The following is a 19,272-nucleotide window of genomic DNA, read 5'->3' as shown; positions in this document are numbered from 1 at the left end:
AATAGCTGCATATCTTTTGCCATTTAAATGAAATTTAAATAAATGAAATCTCACCTCTTCTTGAACACCAGCAGTAGTTGTTAACTTGTTGCCATCTGTGATGGTAATTAAAATAGATGGTTCTAAAAAAAATGGATTTCTCCCCTAAAATATATTTAAAAAGTATTAGAGCTGTGTAAAGTAATAAAATTTTATTTCAACTTTTATATTTGCCTTGCCAATTGTCTCAAGTATATGGAAAAGATTAGGGAGTGAAGTGGGTAGGAATCAACAATCTTTGAAGAGATAGCATTCAGAATGAACAGAGGAATTCTTATTCAGGGTCTCCCCAAACTATAGCACTCAAACAGCCTCTTTCTCTGCTTTCCAAGCATTCATAAAAGAAAGATATTAAAGAGATTATAATGGTATCAGTATCCATGCTACTGAACCCATTGATCTGAGTCAAAATCCTGACAGGGGCATTACTGACTCATGCTCTACAACCTGCAAAGTGCCTCTGGCTATTTTGAGCACACCTTTTGCAGTAGGAAAGGACAGTTGTGGCACAGCACAAGCTGCTCTGCCTTCCTCTTATTCTAGAGCTTGGGAGGAGTGAGGGAGTTAAGGACACTAAAAGTGTCTCTTCAATTGTCTTGTTCCAACATTTCTCAGCAACTTATTCATCCCACTCTCAAATGTCTGATGATCTGATGGGTAGGCAATTTAAACTATTTTATCATCAAGTCACATACAAGACTTGGAAATAGAGGGATCTATTTTTAAAATTTTGCATTTAAAAGATATATGAACCCCCCTTGAAGATTATGAAAAGTAGCAGAAAACTTAACCATGCCAAATTTAAAATTCTTACCCCCAAGGAACCAAAATAAATTAGTTATACTCACTCAGAAAAATGTTTTACCTGTCCATAATTGTCTATTCCAGATATTAATCTATTCAGATTTAACAAATCAAATGAGGATCTTAGAGCTTGACCAAGAGTAGTCAGTCCAGAAGCTTGAAGATTTTTTAGTTCACTCATGAACGTTGCATGATTTTCCTTCCAACCAGCCTGAAAATCAAACATTTATAAAGAAATTTCTGATTATACAATGAACAATACATATAGTGCAAACAACCACTAAACAGCAACTATCAATCCTGTACCTGATTAATAGTTCCTAATCCAATTCTATTCTCTATCTTAACTGATCAATTGGAACTCAAGCAAGCAGTTTCAGAAAGATCTGCCAGCGTTATTGATCAAGAGCAAAGAACTCAAGCAAACAATGCATTTGTCCATGTGACTAGAGGTCTTTGGCTCAAGAGGTCCAGTTTTCTATTTAGGGTCAACCAAATCTAACAAAAGACCTCAGTTATTTACCTTAGCTTGACACTGATGATGTGATGGAGTAAGGGGAAAGGAAGGAGTAGTTATTTTTAAAATGCATTGTTCTTGATAGAGACAATTAGCTACTGAGTATCTGATCTACATGAATTTTTCTAAACAGATTCTTCCTCCCAAACAATATTTTCACTTTAAATGAGAGTATAGGGGGGATTATAGGAATAGAGCCACAACTATTTGGAGACAACCCTTTCTACATCTTCAAGCATTCAGAAAGCCCCAAATCTAGAATAAGAGGAGAAAGAAAACAAAAAAAAAGGCTTGGCAAAGAGGTAGCATCTCCTGGGCACTCTCAGTAGCTATGAATATCAGCAAAGAACCAAAGACCCAAGACCAACAGCCAACATGCTGTGATTGTGTGGTTTATAGAAGGAAAGATCATGTTGATTTGTCAGCAGTGGGTATAAAAACAAAGCAGCACACAATGTCAAGGAGACAAGCCAGAAGAAAGATGTAGCTAACAGCAAGCGGCAAAGGAATAGGCCAGCAAGGGAGGGAGCGGACAGCACAGCTTGGCAACTTGATGGGACAGTCACTTGAGTCTTGGTAGCCCTGAGGGCCAGCAGTGTGGTGTGCTGAATGGTGAAGTCATGCCAACCAGGCCACAACAGCTGGAGGTGGGAGGTAAGAACAAATAATAGAGATAAACTTCATATTTAGCTAAAGGCATATTGTCCATTGTCCATACAACTATAGCAAACACTATCTTTTCTAGCAATCTGGATCAGCAGAATGGCCAACAGGCAGAAAGGGGGCAGATTGTTGGCTGCACCCTACAATGAAGTATCTGCATGACCTTAAGCAAATCTGTTAGTTTCTTATTTGAAAAGAAAGATTAGATAAGCTGGGATTCTGTGTTAGGTTGTGTGTCACACAACCCTGAAGATGAGTGTCATTCACATTGTAACCCTGAGAATGACCCCCTTTAGGGTTGAACAGCACACAACCTGCATAACCACACAAGTGGAGGTATTCCACAGCAGTCCAACAGTCTGGGATTCTGTGAAATTAAAGATGTGTTTAGTTTTTTCTTTTAATATCCATAACATATTATGCACCATCATAAAGTCAAAAAATGCAAACAGAACCACTGAACTCAGGGACTGTCTGTGCCTAGAAATATCAGCAGGTGATTATAAGTCACGCTGAATTTAAAGACTAGCTTTCTTCTTTGGGGTGGAAGAGAAAGCTGTGCAGTTGGGTGGGGGCAGATAGCATTGATTCTTTTGTTATTTAACAAGTTTTTATGGACCAACTATGCCACGCTGGGCAGAATGCTATAGACACATGCTGGGCGTGAGAGGAAGTAGACCTTGAGGAGCTCCTGCCACACAGGAATAAGAAAAGTAGTTATGGAGGCTGAAGGAACAAGCAGCCAGAGAGTGAAGGAGGGCTTCTCACAGAAGAGGGTGCATTTGAGGAAACCTAATGGCACAAAGAGATGATTAAAAGGCTCCCCAGACTGATGTAAGGAGACAGTTCATAAAAGCACAGGACTCGCTGATCTGGGTACCTGGCAGAGGCAAGGCCGATAAATTTGTCTCTGACTGTAAAGTGCTTTGCACACCATGCTCAGTAGTTTGGATCTATCTGGTGGCCCTGGGAATAACGAGGTTTTTAATTAGGGGAGTGGCATGGTCAGATCTGTATTTTAGCAAGATTGTTCTGCTGGGAGTTGGAGAATAAATTGTGGGGTGGAACGGAGGGTGAAGCTTGAGGCAGGGAAACTGGTTTGGAGACTGTTGTAATAGCTTATGAGAACAGTGATGAAAGCTGAGCTAGGGCAGTGGGGATGCAGAGGAGACTGCAGATGAAAGAATTTCAGAGTGGAGTCATGAGGATTTAGTAGCTAATTAAAGGGATGGGTCAGGGAGAAAGGGTAATACACCAGGTTGAGATTTCTGGCTTGGGCAAACCTGTGAATGGTGGGGTCTTTCACCCAGAAGCCACTTTATAATGTGACTTTTCTTTGGAGTTACTTCATTTACTTACTTACTTCCATACTGAGCATGTGCAGTTACACATTACAGCACCAACAAGTATTGAATTCCTGAGAGCCGCAGGATAGTTTCAAGACATGACTAAAGGAAAATGAGTGGACTACCTGATTTGGTAAACAGCTGGGATAAGCTTTGGGTACCACTTAATCAAGTATCGATACATTTTAACTCATCATTATTGTAAATTATGTAATAATGATGCTGATTGCTAGCTTTCTTACTCATCAATCTGTCAGAATAATTGCTCTTTTAATTTTCCTTTATATATGAATTAAGAGCATTTTATAAATAGTTTATGCATCTGAATCACGGGCATTCTGGACTTTTCTGTTTTGGTTAATTCTAATTCTTTGCAATGAATTGGATAATATGAGAAATTTGAACAATGCACCTACCTCAGTACTATGAAACATTTGGGCTACATTCGCTACCAAAAGCCATAAGCCTCTTAGTGTTGTCTAGCTCCTATTTTAAGAGAACAACTAATTACTCCTACGTCCATTTCTGAGAATACTGAGTGGGGAAAAAAAGGTCTGCAGATTAACTTAAATGCCCAGGGAACCTTATTAATATGACCCATTTCTCCCAAAAAGCTAATTCTGAAGAGTTAGTGGGAAAAGTATATATTTATACTCTCCACTCATTGCTTGGAATTTATTTTTTTCATAAAAAAAAGAATCCAGGACAGCCAATTTTCATTCTTAATACACTCTTTTCTTTTGTAATACTCCAAAGATATCCTACATATCATGCCAGTACAACCTTTACTCCTGATAACTTCCATGCATTCTTACTGAACTTTATACCTTACAAAGCACTTTCACACTTCACATTTGCTTAGGACAACCCTACAAAATATGCATGGTCTTGCCACCACTATTTTGTTTTAACAAACGAGAAAGAAGTAAAAGTTAGGTCTATTTTACTTTGTGGGGTGGCAGTAGTGTCGAGTTCCACTCTAGATTTGCACTAGCTAAAGCAGTAGCCCTTAGTGGAAACAAGTGGAAAGTGAGCGCTTATAACATGGCTAGTCTGACTTGAGATGTGATGTAAGCGTAAGACACATGGGATTTTGAGGATTGTAAAGGGTAAAAAAAAGAATGAAAATATTTCATTATGTTTATATTGATTACATGATGAAATGATAAGTGTTTGGATGTTTTCAGTAAAATCAAATATATTACAAAGATGTCACCTGTTTTTTTTAAATATGGCTACCAGATAATTTTAAATTTTATGTAGCTATGGTACAGAGATGTTCAGAGGGAGTTGAAGGCCACATAAGAGATCTCGCCTTGATTCGGTAGACAATACACTCATTACAGATTCCAAGGCTGGGGAAACAGGATCAAAGCAGTGTCTCAGGAAGATGAGACTGGGCAGTGACAAATAAGAAAGACTGGGGAAAGAGAATCTGAAGTCAGAAAAAGAGAAGTTAGGAGACTTGACTAGTAATCCATGCCTCAGGGAATCAAGGCCTGAGTTAGGAGGGAGGCAGGGGTTAGTTGAGAAACATTTTCAACAAACAGAATAGGACTTGGTGACAGACAGACCATAGGCCTGAAGGAGAGAGAGAGAGCAAAAGATGGTCACAAAGCTTCTAGCCTGCGAGACCCAAAGACTAGAGGTCCAGAACAAGGAGTAACCTCAGATGCGTGAAATCCTAAACGAAGAGTTTATTATATTCACAGGTCAAGTTTAAAAGTCTTCCAGAGGTAAAAGGATGATGATGATAAAGAATAATTATAGGTGATATTTATCAGTACCTTTGTGTCAGGAACTCACATAAGCTGAGGAGAGCATTTTTCATGTAACCTTCTCATCTGAGCCTCATGAGGGAGGTGCTATTCTTATCTCCATCTTACAGACAAGCTCTCTGAAGTTCACAGAAGCTCAGCGAGTTTTTGTGGCTTAATGGCCCTGACACAGCTAGGATTTGAACTCAGGTGGTCTAATTTTAGACCCGACAAATTTAAACCGCTCTACTAAAGGTTCTTCCACCTATTCCACATGTTCACCTCAGAGATGGGTCTGGTTATATGAGCTTTTAAGTTTGGAAGTGGAATAGAATTTCGTTTAAGCCTACCTTCCCCTGCTGTCTAAATTCAAACCACTTGGGTGTAGGAAGCAGTGACGAGGTCTGTGTGTGGCCCTCACAAACTAACCAGGCAAGTTGTTAAGAGTAAGTCCTTTACCCTTCCTGGAGCTGTTTCTGTCTTCAAGCCACAAAAGGGCTGAAAAAACAACTGGAGGGTCCCTGTTGTAGCCCATAATACCATACCTTATACCCATTCTTTATGTAGATCTGACTTATAGAAAGAAATACCTCTGTCTTAGCAAATAGGTGAATTTGGGCCTGGTTTAAATTTGTATAGTCAACTAAAACCCTCTTTGAATATCAAGAGAAAAGGTATGGGCCTTTCAGTCTGTCAGTGGCCTCGGTTCTTGTGCCAGCTCTCCCCACTCATTATGTAGCCCCCACTCATGTCACCACAGAACTGAGAGAATGTGTACTCCTCTCCTCAGAGGGGCAAAGTCTAAAAGAAGTATTTTGCTCTACCCTCTGCACCCTTATTCCCATCTTCTCATCTGACAGGTGGGCTTGGGCCTGCTCCCTCCAGGCCTGCTGCTAATACTCTAATTTTCTAGTATGTTCTTTGACATACGGTTTTTAAGTGTCAGGCTCAGCCCCTACAACAGATCCATTGGGATGTCTGTCACATGTGAACCATTTGGAAGCTTTTTGCAAATACACATCTAGGCTCTATCCTCCAGAGTGGAAAAAGCCTTTTATCAGGAATAAAACTGTTATTTGGAACTCTGGCTGAGTCCTGTCTTATTTCTCCCTTGGTTTCAACGGAGGAGGGAAGGAAGGGTGTTTTTTAGTGGCTCCCCCAAACCTCAGCATGCTAATACTTGTCCTTCCTGAACTTCAGCCCATTTGGGGAAAATGGTTTCTCTGATTCATTGATTTTTACTTTTTAAAAAAAAAAAAAACAAAAAACAGAAGAACCCTTTTCCCCATCAGGAATCCTGCCAGGAAGTATAAACAAGAGAGAGGTAAAAGCAAACTAACTGTCCTTAAAGGGATGTTGGAGGGGCGCGAGAGGCCTTTTGAAAAGCCCAGCTCTGTCTCAGGAGGTTACCCTTTACCCCTTTCTGTAAAAAGATCTCATTAGACCCAGTGTAATAATGTGCAGATTTAACACACATGCTATTAATTTCCCCACAAGGTAACAAAGATATTTAGGGCAGCTGACTAACTTTCCATAAGAGACGTGCCCCTTAAAAACTGTGTAAATTGAATATCTGTACCTCAACAAATGAAGAAGTAATATTCTCCAGGGTGGCAGTTAGTGAAAGGAAATGACAGTGAATCTTTTCACAGAGCAAAACTAATCCATTCTCTATTCTAACTTGCGCCGAGCCAGCCTCCCTCACACAGCGAGGGAGGCTCTCGTTGGAAGGTGCTACTTGCTACGTCCCTCTGACGTGGGGGCCAGTCACTGCACATACCCATTTTGGTCACACACACCTACAGTCTATCTGGACACTTCCCTGAACTGTCTAGTCCAAGTTCCTAGCTTGTTGGCAAGCCTGTGAAAGTGAGTAAAAAGCCTCCTTGGAATCTACAGAACTACGTGTTGCTCTCCTCTTTCACAGGAATTTTTATCTTTCATTAAAAGAAATGAAATCAGCTTGGTAATATAGGCCTTTTCCAATGCCATGTTAGAGACCTGGCATGGACCTGACCTTGGGCTCTTCTAGGTGGTCACAAACCAGATGATTAAAGGGTTTGAGTATTTTGCCAGATGTCACAAGTTAAAGCTGGAGTCTAAATTTAGCCAGGTCATCATTTTTCTTGTTGAAAGATAAACTATTTCCCTTTTTCCATCTGAGCTCCATAAGTTTGGAGGGAGGTTGCCCTGCGGCATCGCAGACAATGTGAATAAATCAATTTCAACAGCATTTTTCAACCAACTTGCTTTCTCCTCCAACATAGCATCCTATGGTCTTTGCCATCACAAACTGTTCTTGTGTTGGTAAACGGCCCAGTGAGAGAGAACGACACAGAAAAATATGAAGCCCTGCTTTTCCAATCAACTCTTTCCTGAAGAGACAAATGATTTTTCCCTTAGTCTTTGCCCTTAGCCTTATATGGAATATTTGTGCGAGTTAAAGCTTTACAACTTCAAGAACTTTCTTCTCACAAAATGAACTCTTATTCTGAAAAAATATAACACAAAGTTTGTCCTCATTAGGGCAAACACAATACTGTGACAGCTGAATCACCTTGGAAGTTTAAAATGTCTTTTTTTACAGATAGTCCACCTATAAAGCAGTTTGTTAAAATTGTGAGGAGTGCATTTGGAAGATCCTAAAGACAACAGAATTACTTGCTTCTTGTACCTCTTTTTAAAACTTTCTTCTTGTGTTATATTTTCTGACCCTGTCTGGTGCATTTCCCCCCTTAATAATATCGCAATTTGGCCTAATCTCGCTTTCTTAGTTTCATCACTTGACGCAAAGTACTGGTAAACTTCTAGGTTCAAAGGAGGCATTCTATCATCTGTGGTTTTGATGTGGACTAATAGAGCTTTTTCTCATAAAATTCCTTGTTTTATAAATATCCAGTTCTCATAAATCAGAAGGAGAAAGACAAGTATCAGATGATTTCACTCATATGTGGAATATAAAGAAACAAAGCAAAGGAACAGACAAAACTAAATAAAACAAACCCTAGAAATATGACTGCAGAACTGAGTTTCCCAGAGGTCGGGAGAGGGGGAATGGGGAGCACTAATTGACTGTGGTAGGACTACTGGTGCCTTCATGGTGGGTATAGTGACATATATCCACAGAGGTGTGAACCTGTACCCCTACATCCTATATACAGTGTTGTAAACCGATGTAACATCAATCAAAATATTTTATTCTAAAAAGGAATAAAGTTTCCAACTGCTGTGCACTTTTAAGCTTTACTTCGTAGAAAAGAATGTTCTTTTTGAATAAATAGCAATATTAGAAACAAATTCAAGGAATATTCATAACAGGAAATATATTACTGTCATACAGCAATGAATTTTGTGTTTCATTCATGAAATCAAAATTCTTTATTTCAAATGGGGTGGTTAATAATTGTGTCATTTCCTATCTAACTCTAAAAGTGTATAAATATGAAAAGGGAAATAAAAAGATTACCCAGTTCTTTTGGATTCTTTTTTGTCAAAGTTACTTCCCCAAGGACACTTCTTAGTGTTCTGAACTTGCTAAAATGCTCTGTCCATTTCATTTGGTTGATAGGTTCTCTTCTTGAGCACTCTGAATGCTATCATTCTGTGGTTCACTCCCCCAACTTTTAATCACACCCTTCAGGAAACACTACCAGTCAAGATCACAAAAAAGAAATCTAGTTTATATAGAAGCCTTCTATTTTTTAAAAACGGTTCTTAAGAAATTGCCCCCCAATATATTGCAGAAACTTTAACAATTCATGAACTGCTGAATAGCTTTTCAGCAGATGGTTAAACACACCCAGGAGCACATATTTTTAAGTAAACTGGGTTAAGAAATGATTCACAGTTTGATTCCACTGATAAAAAATTCAACATTTTGTGTTACAGGTCTTTTAAAAATGCCTACTGAGTTTTTTTTAATGCCTAATAATCAAGGATTAGTCTAAAATATCTGTAAAATGCATTTGTGAGTTTTCAATTCTTACCCCTAGAGCATTAGGATAAAATTATAAAGTGACACACCTCTCAGAGTTCACTTGAAAGCACGATAAGATCAAAAGAAATTTGATCTTCACCAGAGCATGCTAACATGTAGAAAATGAATTTTAGAAACTTTTCTCCTCAAAGAGTCAATTGCTCTGGTAGTGAAGGAAAAATATCTTAGAGTTGCAAATAATTTACCAAACTTGGTCAGATATAAATGTTAAATGTTTCCTCTTACTTTCAATCGATTTCAACTATAATTATTGACCAATACCTTTATAAAAAAAATACACACACACAGCTATTTTACAGACCACATGTTCAATTGTTTAGATGTTCAGTTGTAATAGGAGACATTTTTATGAACACACAAAATAGAAATGAACAAAGGTGGCCCTGGAAAAATACACAAGGACTGGAGGGAGACTAGGCCACCCAAACACAGCAGAGTTGAATAGAGGTGATAGCACAGTGGACATTCATCACTGTCTAAATACTTTATAGCATCTCTTTCCTCCAGACTAATTTTTTATTTTATTTTATTTTTTTTAAAGATTTATTTATTTATTCATACAAGAACCGGGGTACAGGCCAGATGCGCAGGAGAGTGAGAGGATTCACCAGAGACAGAGCAGGGAACAGAACAGGCAGACTGACAAAGTACACTGCTCAGGGGAGCAGCGGGCAAGACAGGAGAGGTCTGCTTCCCTATGTGGGACCCTTGCTGGCTGGCCGGGATCGAACCGGCGCTGCAGAAGCTGCAGACAGCTTCACAGCGCGGCACTCAACTGCCTGCGCCACCAGGGGAGGCCCTCCAGACTAATTTTTTAGATGATTACCTCAAAAACCTTTTTTTTCTAATTCTCTGAGGATAAGAAATGAAAAGTCAAAAATGTACTTTGCAGATATTTTAGACTCATCATTATTTGTTTAGCCACCTTTAAAAAGCTGTTGTTCAGGGCCTCCCTGGTGGCGCAAGGGGTTAAGCACAGCATTATGAAGCTGTCCGCAGCCTCTGCAGCATGAGTTCGATCCCCCGGCTGGCCAGGGAGCTACCCACGTGGCACAGCAGACCTCTCCTGTCTCACCCACTACTCTCCTCAGTAGTGTATTTCAGCAGATCTGCCTGTTCTGTTCCCCACTTTGTCTCTAGTGAATCCTCCCACTCCCCACACCTCTGGCCTACACCCCAGCTCTTGTATGCATAAATAAATAAACCTTAAAAAATAAAAAAATAAAAAGTTGTTCAGTATGGTGGTTTCTCAAAATATTAAAAATAGATTTGTCAGATGATCCAGCAATTACACTCCTAGATGTCTACCCAAATAATACAAGAACATTAATTCAAAGGGACATAGGCACTCCTATGTTCATTGTAGCCCTATTTATAATGGCTAAGTTGTGGAAACAATCTAAATGCCCAAGGACAGAGATAGATGAATAAATTAAGAAGATGTCACATGCACTGGAATACTACTCGGCTATAAAAAAGGATGAACACTTGCCATTTTCAACAGTGTGGATGGAACTGGAAGTCAGAAGCAAAATGACAAATACCAGATTGATTTCACTCATGTGCAGTACAGAGATACAAAAGAACAAACCAAACCAAACCAAAACAAACCCTAGAAATTTAACTGCTGAATTGAGGTTATAAAGGGAGAAGCGGACAAGTTGGGAACAAAAGGAGGAGAGGGCCCAATGGATTACGGTGGAGGACTTCGGGTGCCTTGGTGGCAGGTGTGGCATGGTCACATACATCTGAAGAGCTGTGATCCTATACCCCTAAATCATACATAGTGTGGGAAACCGATGTTATCTGAATAAAAAATTACAATGAAAAAATACAATTACCCAAAAGGCTATTGTTTACATTATAAAAGTAACATACTTTTATTGTTAAAAACCCCAACAGAAATGCAAAGTTAGTCTATGTCTTTGCCAAGCTCTCAGTTCCACTCTTCAGAGGTAACCATTGATAAAATATGTCCTGAACTGTGAGTGGCAAGTAAAAATGAGACCAATAAGATGGAGTAACATTTACTGATTTAACCACGAGTGTGTGACACAGCACATTAAGCACAGTCAAGAACTGTTTTCTAAAATTTAAAATAATTTTGAAATCACCCTGAATCCCAAGCCTCTTTATTCCACATCCTGCCTTTGAGTAATACAATTCTCTCCTGTACTTTTTGGGAAGAAAAGTAGAAATAATGTAGTTTAATCCCTTCACTTTACAGATAAGGAAACTGACTCGATAAAAGGTTAAGTGACTTGCAGGTTGTGTATCCATCTAATCAGCAGCAGACTTCAGCTAAGAACTTGGGCTGCACTTTCCAATCCAGCACTCTCGACAGAGCTGCTAAAGAAACACAACTTGCAGGATGGACATGACAACAGATGATGTGATTTCCCAGAAAAGCTACACTGTGACCACTTTAAAACCTGTCTTTTATTAAAGTACCATGAGCTTCTATCACAGCTCATAACATCACTAAGAAATGGAGTTTTCAGTATCTATATACAAATGTGTTTTTTTTTTTAAGTGGAGTTTTTGCTCTACATATCTTCAGCATCCTCCTACAAGAAATAAACAGAAGGGACCCCCAAACCTTCCAGTTCTACTCAGAGTTGCATTAAAGGCTAGTCTCCCTAGAAGCCTATTGTCTACTGTTTAGTTATGTGAGTTCCCTTCTGCAGAGACAAACGCAGTCTGGGCTTCTGATTAAACAGCAGTGCCTCCAGGCAAATTTAAATCCAAACATCTTGGTCTAGTTCAGGCTAATCGACCATTAAAGGTCATATTCCAGCTACCCACGCCCCTCCCCTTGTGCAACTTTTCATCGTTATAAATTTTAAAGCACCTTTGTCACATCCTGTCCCTCAAGTCACACCTTTAATGGAGTTCACTCTCTCTCCTCCCCCAAGGCCTCCAGCTCTCCCAGCTCTCTATCTCCTCTTTGGTTAACTACCAGCATCAGAAATGGGGAGCATATTCCGGGGGTGGAAGACACAGGTTTGGCTGAACTGCAGAACTTTTATGTGGAAATGATGGGAAATGAGTTTATACGGACATGTGGAACAAATCCAGATGGTTCAGAATGGCAGGCTGAGCAATTTCGACTTGATTCCATAGGTGTGGGGGCTCTTTGAAAGTTTGTGTAGGGGGAATGAGATGCTGAAACCAGCTTTGATTTTTAGAAATTTTGCAGTTGGTGTGGGTAGTGAGTAGGAATTTGAGAGACACTTGGGAGACAACACAGAAGGTTGTCATCGTATTCAAGGCCCAAAAGGCCAGGCCATGGACTCAAGTGAGGACAGCTGAAATTGAGCTGAAGGAACATATATTACAGACATTTCCAAGGGATGATAGATGGAGCTTAGAAGGAGTTGGAAGGACAGGTTCAAAGCTGAATAATGACAAGCTTTCAATCCTGGGAGTTTCCCCTAAAAGGCAGGGAGTACGGCAGAGGAAATAGGTTTTAGATTCAGGGATGCTCTCTGATATGCTGACTCCGAGCTGGTGGCAGGATAGCCAAGTGGAGATGCTCTGTAGTCAGCCAGGGGTGCGGGGTAAGACACTGAAAGTGGAGTAAAGTTGTGCAGAAGGAATATTTGGAACTATGCGTGAGACTGGATACATTCACCAAGGAAAAGAACTTGAAAGATGGGAAAGAATTATCAGGGAAAGGGTTGTGAATTATCAGAGAAAGGGTTAGAGAAACAGAAGTGAAGGTGATGTTTCTGGGAGGAAGGAGCAGTAACAGTTTCAAATGCAGTGGAGGACAAAGAGTATAAACATTAGTCCATTGACCCAAGTAGCAATAGAGTAAATCCTAAGATTTTAATAACTCATATCTATTTTTTTTCATTAGCACTCTATTTCTTACTTACAGAAATATAAAATGTTTTGAGTCTTTTGTTCAGTGGCATTCAAGTTCAGAGTTTGTGTCTTAGTACTATGTTTACTGAACTACTGGACTGACAGGGTGGGATATAAATAATGAAAGAACAGGGCCTCCCTGGTGGCTCAGGCGGTTGAGCACCGCACTGTGAAGCTGTCTGCAGCCTCCACAGCAGAGGTTCGATCCCAGCCAGCAGGGAGAAAACCCACATGGCGCAGCAGACCTCTCCTGTCTCACCCACTGCTCCCCTCATCAGTGTATTTCGTCAGTCCGCCTGTTCTGTTCCCCGCTCTGTCTCTGGTGAATCCTCTCACTCTCCTGCACATCTGGCCTGTACCCCGGTTCTTGTATAAATAAATAAATCTTTAAAAAAAAAAGATTAAAAAAGAGGAACAACTGCCATTAATGAATAGCATAATAATCAGGTTTTAATATGCAGATCTCTATTTTCTATGAACGTCCTCCACTTTAGTACAATAGTCTTACTAGAACTTTTCTCTGGTTCAATATCTGGTGATGGTAGCAGTGAGGCCAGAGGAGAGCGGGGACCTGGACGGAATGAGGACTGGGCCAGGAGGCGAGGCACCGGCCAAGACACAGAACTCTGCAGCGATGGAATGGTGCATTCAGAATGGTGCATTTACAAAAGCACGCCTGCCTTGCCCACAGGTTTTGGATTACAAGATACTGCATGGTTATAGCAACACACAGGGAAGATCTTTCTTTTCCCTATAAGAAAAACATTTATCACGACACTGACAAAGTGAAAATGGCAAATCCATTTCTGGAGGCCACCAGACAGGCAGACTACCACACTCTTCCCTTATAGCCTGCTCGGCCTAGGCCACCTAGGTCAACCGCCACCCCCAATGGATATATTATCTCAAGCTCCAGCGGCTGAGAGTCCTGGCAACACCACATCTGTCCCGAGTAGGGGCATAACTCTGGGGCATCAAAGGCCCAAGTGTTTCACAAACAATATACCATGTTATTCACCTAGAAGTAGTCAGATAAATAATAAAAATGGTAACACTAGAAGTAATATTTTTTATTCATTGAGTGCTTGCTATAATACCAAGCACTGTTATATCAAAAGTAACTATAAATAATAGCCCGATAATTGTGTCTTACAAAACACAGTCCCAGGACATATATGAGAATGAGAAAATACCAGAGAGAAGTTATTAAAAGTAATGCTCTATCATGATTCACAGAAAAAGTGAAGTGGCTCATTACTTAACACTCTGGAATAGAGACAGACCTGGGTTACCATTCTTTTGTGCTCCTTAACCTTTCTGGGTCCCTTATCTGCTAAATGAGGATAACTAGAATACCTGGGACTTAGGCTGGTTGGGAAGATGAATTAAATAAGCACTACATTCGTTGGCACTTTGCCCTGTACATAAGCATTACTCAGTAAATGTCAGCTGCTATTATTAGAAAGTTATTAAATTATTGTTCATTATTATAAGGAAGTAAATGTAAGTCAAATTCTATCTGTGAAAGCCAGATAATACCTTTAACTCTAAGATGGGTTTTAGAAGGATCCCAAACTGGGGCTATAAAACTGGTACACCTTGTACAGAGGCTGTTCATTAGCATATCCGTGCTTTTACCCAGCCTCAGGATTAGGTGTTAGTATTTATTCCTTAAATGGAAACCATTACAGTTACAAAATAGAACATAATCACTCCCATAATCCCCACTAGAGAGGGACAGAGTTTAGAGAAAGTAATAATCATGCAAGCCCTCCTGTTGTGTGAGCTTCCTCCCTCCTTTTAATGCTACGGATGACTTCCCATGATAGAAGAGAAAGGCTCTGCTAGGGAACATCAAGAAAGCCTCTTATAAGAGAAGTGATACAAGCCCCTTTTGTTTCTTAGTCTTACACTATGCTAAGCTAGAGAATTTATCCTTTATCCTGCTTTTCTTGATGAGTTCTGTTCCTGGGAATGCTTGGAGCCAAGGAGTTATGTAAATCTATCAAGGAATATGTTATATATTTCTAAAAGCAGGGAATATTTAGTGCATATTACAAATAGAATTTGGTATTACTGTAGTTGCATTAGGAGTTCACATATAGATCCAATTGTACTGAGTTCAGGAGAAAAAAACATCTAATTCAACCAGTTGGATCACCAGCTATATCCAAAAGTCTAAGCAACCAAAAGTGGCTTTCAATACAAACAAGAATGGGATGCTTTTGTAGTTTGTCCCAGGGCCAAAGGTGATCAACCTATCAATTCTGAACTTTGTGATAACCTTTGGTGCACAAATGAGTCCTTTACAGACTCAATTTAAACAGAGAAGGGATCTTCCTTCGGAAACAATTTCTAGGACCCTGAACATCATATGTATCTTAAGAAAGAATATAGACCAACACTGCTATCTAATAGAAATATTGTGCAAACCACAGGTATAATTTTATAATTTCAAATAGAAGCAGCTGAAATTAATAATATTTTTATTGAACCCAATACATCAAAAATACTATGGTTTAAATTTGTAATCAATATAAAACTTGTTAGTGAGCTATTTTATAACTTTTTTGTACTAAGTCTTCAAAACCCAATGTCAAATTTACACTCACAGCACATCATGATTCAGACTAGCCAAGGGCTAGTCTCAAGGGCTCCATAACCACAAGGGGCTAGTGGATGCAGTGCTGAGCGGTGTAAATATAGCCAATCTAAAAGAGGAATCATGGGTACATCAGAAGGGCCACCCTCACTGCCATTTCAGTCCCTCACCCTCTTTGCTGGATCCCTCTGAATGGCCTCATCCCTTACTGGGACCACTAATCCACCAGAGCTGTGAGGCAGGAAGGAAGTGTTGTTAAGACATCACCTTGGAAACCCAAATGCACTTCCCAGAAGAAACAACAACAAGCACAATAGCTGTAAGGCTAAGTGACTTTAAGGGTTAAAAACGCTTTCCTGGTGAGGAAGGTCTGGGAACCTAATCACCATCTAGAACATTGTATCCAGGAGCTAGCCTGTCCCAGGCCTCCAGCAGCACACAAAGGGACTGCCCAGATCTCTCTTTACACTCTGTGAAAGGGAACTGGAGGCCATGTTTACAAAGAGTTTTTCATTTGAGGATTTTAAATTAAACCCGTCAGTTCCCTTCTTCATTCCTGTCCCTGCTCCACCCCCCATGCAGAGGATGTTCAATCCTGCCTTTCCCTGGGAAGCATATCTTGCCCCCCACCCAAGACCTGAAGCAGCTGCTCCATTTGACCACTCTGTGAAACCAACAACCCTGTCTTCAGAGCGGTTTTAATTATCTGCCTGAAGCAAAGGCAAAGGGAAAAGGACAATGTTTGTCCTTTCCTTATGCGTGTCCTGCCCTCCTGCCATCCCTCCCATCTCAATCCCAACTTCAAGGTCAAAAGCTCTCAAGCAGCCCGCACTAAGGCAACTAAGCAGTTTCAACTACAGCTGCTGGGCTTCCCCTACCTTTGAGTCTCCCCTCCCTTCAGCCCACCTCAAGATATGTTTCAGTTTAATGATAACCCAACAAGCACCCAGCCAACTAGCCTTGATCTAGCTCTCTTCAAATCCACCTCAGAGCAATTCATTCTGGGAGAAAAGTACAATCTGCAGCTTGCAGGTTTCACAGTTCCTTTGCACGCAGTGTCACCTACTCACAATCTTGACTGGATAAACTAAATTCTCACTGTATCCTGTGTGCCCTCCCCGCTCCAACCCGTTGGTTAGGAGTATACTGTTCTTTTTTTTTTTTTTTTTTGGAGGGGGTAGCACAATGGACTGTGGGTCTTTTGGTGGTGGGAGAGCTACGATGACCACACCTGAGTGGAGGAATCCTACACTGTCAAAATACTAACAAGGATGTAAAACAATGGTACTTCATTAAAAAATAAAATGAGTCCACTGTTCTTGACACCTCTCACACCTTCACCTACACTCTCCAGTCATCTTTCCCCAATGATGCACCTTAAGACCCTTAGTGACTAAGATCACCTCTTTTACTATTCTGATCTCTCTTTGGGCCAGGTCTTTCTTGGTGTTACCTTAAGCCCCTATAACACAACTTAGTCCAGAGAGGGTGTTTCATGAACAATGAATGTACAGTAAATGAATGCCGAGGTCACTGTAGAAAAAACCCACTGTTTGACTCATTTTCCAGAAGAAACACTATTTCTATCAGATCACTACAATGGTGATAAAATTTAAACCAGGAGTTACCTGCAGGGGATGATGGGGTTGCAGGAAGATACAAGTGGTATTTTCTGGATTGATGAGCATGCTTTGTATCTTGGTCTGGGGTGGAGGTTACATGAATATACAAAGATTTTAAAAATGCACAGTCATTCAGGTTGTATTCTCATGTATATGAATTATACTTCAATAAGCAAAAGGAAGAGGACACAACTGCATTGGTCTTGTGAAAAATGTGATTCAACCATATTATAAACCCAAACCTAGATGAAAATGTGAGCTGTAATAAACATCGACCATATCAAATTGTTAATAGCAGTCATCCTCTGAGGAAAAGTGAAAATGGGAAGAGGAGGACTAGGCAGCACCCACACTTACATATTGCTTCAAACCTTTTTTTCCCCTAATTATCGAATCCCTGTTAAAATCTAGGCATTCCTTCAGATACTAGGGATACAAATGCAGCAAAGTTCAAATACGTGCCCCTAAAGTGTTGACATTAGGGAGGCTAACACGAACACTGGCCATCACCATACACCATACTGTCTGCTGTGGTTAAGATCTGGACAATGTGTGAAGGTCACAGAGGGAGTTGTTACACCATTTAGAGTAGGGCTGGGGCAGAGAGAGTGTCAAGATGACTTTTGAGAATGTAGACTGAAGAGTTGAAGCATGTCAGGCCAACCAGTATGCCCCAGGCAGAGGAAACAACATATTCAATGGCATAGAAGCAAGAGGCATAGTGATGATGGAGAGGATACCCTAAGATTTCATTGTGGCTGGAGCCTGCGGTCCATGAGAAGAGAGTGGAGAGACATGATTGGAAAGGTTAAGAAAGGACCAGATCATGAAGGGCCTAAGAAGTCAGGGGAAGGAGTTTGGATTTTATTCTGAAATGTAATGGGAAGCTACTTAAGGATTTTTAATAGGGGAATGACATTTTATTTTATGTTAAGATTAAATGATCTAGTAGCAAGGGGGAGTGAGGCAGGGACTCAGTGGCGAGCCAGAGTGGAAGTAGAGAGACCATCCGAGTAACTGCTGCAACAAAAGTACAGATGGAGACTGAAGAAACTTGAAACACGGGAGGAACAAATAGGGACGAGTGGGTAGAAGACAGCTTCGGCATACAGAACAGACAGGACTGCCTAATTTTGTCAGCACTCTCCAGTCATCTTCCAGGTGCCACCTTCTAGACGGCACCTAGCCTGAAGATAGCACTTACTCTTTTGCCCAGAGATCTAGTTTTCTACTAATAACATTCTCCTTTTTTTCAAACAAAGAATATTTTATTCAGTGCAAAACAAAGCCATAAACTAAAGTACAACTAGCAAAAGTGGTATGCACATGAGTGATGAAGGGTTAACTGTATAAGCTAAAGGTCTGACTCCTTTGTCTTCTGCTCTTCTATTAGAGGAAAAGCCTTCTCAGATACTTTACTCCTAAAATATTTCCCAATAAACTGTAGTTAATTTGTAGGTTGCCTAAAAATCTGTAAGCATTTATTTCCAATGTATGTATGTATGTACACATAACATTGTATTACATCCCCAGGACATAATTATTTTATAAATGAAAGTTTGTACCTTTTGACCTCATCAACCCATTTTGCCACCCCTTGTCCTCTGCCACTGGCAACTACCCATCTAATATGTTCTCTGTATCTATGAACATAAAGATATTTTTTAGATTCCATACAAAAGTGAGATTATACAGTATTTGTCTTTTTCTGCCTGACCTATTTCACTTACTATAATGCCCTAAGGTGCATCTATGTTGCTGCTAATTGCAAGATTTCATTCCTTTTAGTGGGTGAATAATATTCCAGTGTGTGTGTGTGTGTGTGTGTGTGTGTGTGTGTACCACAATTTTTTTATCCATTCACCAATTGATGGACACATAAATTGCTTCCCCATCTTAGCTGTTGTAAATAATGCTGCAGTGAATGTGGGAGTGCATATATCTTTGTGAGTTAGTGTGTGTGTTTTTTTTTTTTTTAATAAATACCCAGAAGTGTAACTTCCAGATCATATGGCAGTTCAATTTTCTACAGTGGCTGCACCAATTTACATTATC

At 40.1% G+C, this 19,272-nt stretch overlaps 1 protein-coding gene across 5 annotated transcripts in view; it reads right to left on the bottom strand.

The window, feature by feature from the left end:
- The window catches only part of LOC311187128 (integrator complex subunit 6-like), a gene marked incomplete at both ends in the record, with an annotated part of 53,286 nt that overhangs the window by 28,723 nt on the left and 5,291 nt on the right, over positions 1–19,272 (bottom strand). For all 5 annotated transcript variants that reach the window (XM_084258391.1, XM_084258392.1, XM_084258393.1 and 2 more), the window contains 2 exons: positions 55–144; positions 905–1,054. In XM_084258391.1, coding sequence (XP_084114517.1) covers positions 55–144; positions 905–1,054 — 240 coding nt within the window. The remainder of the gene's footprint in view (positions 1–54; positions 145–904; positions 1,055–19,272) is intronic.

The sequence above is a fragment of the Talpa europaea genome, assembly GCF_964194135.1.
Source record: "Talpa europaea genome assembly, chromosome: X".
NCBI lineage: Eukaryota > Metazoa > Chordata > Mammalia > Eulipotyphla > Talpidae > Talpa > Talpa europaea.
Note: the sequence above shows the minus strand (reverse complement) of the source record. Positions and strands in the feature narration are given on the sequence as shown.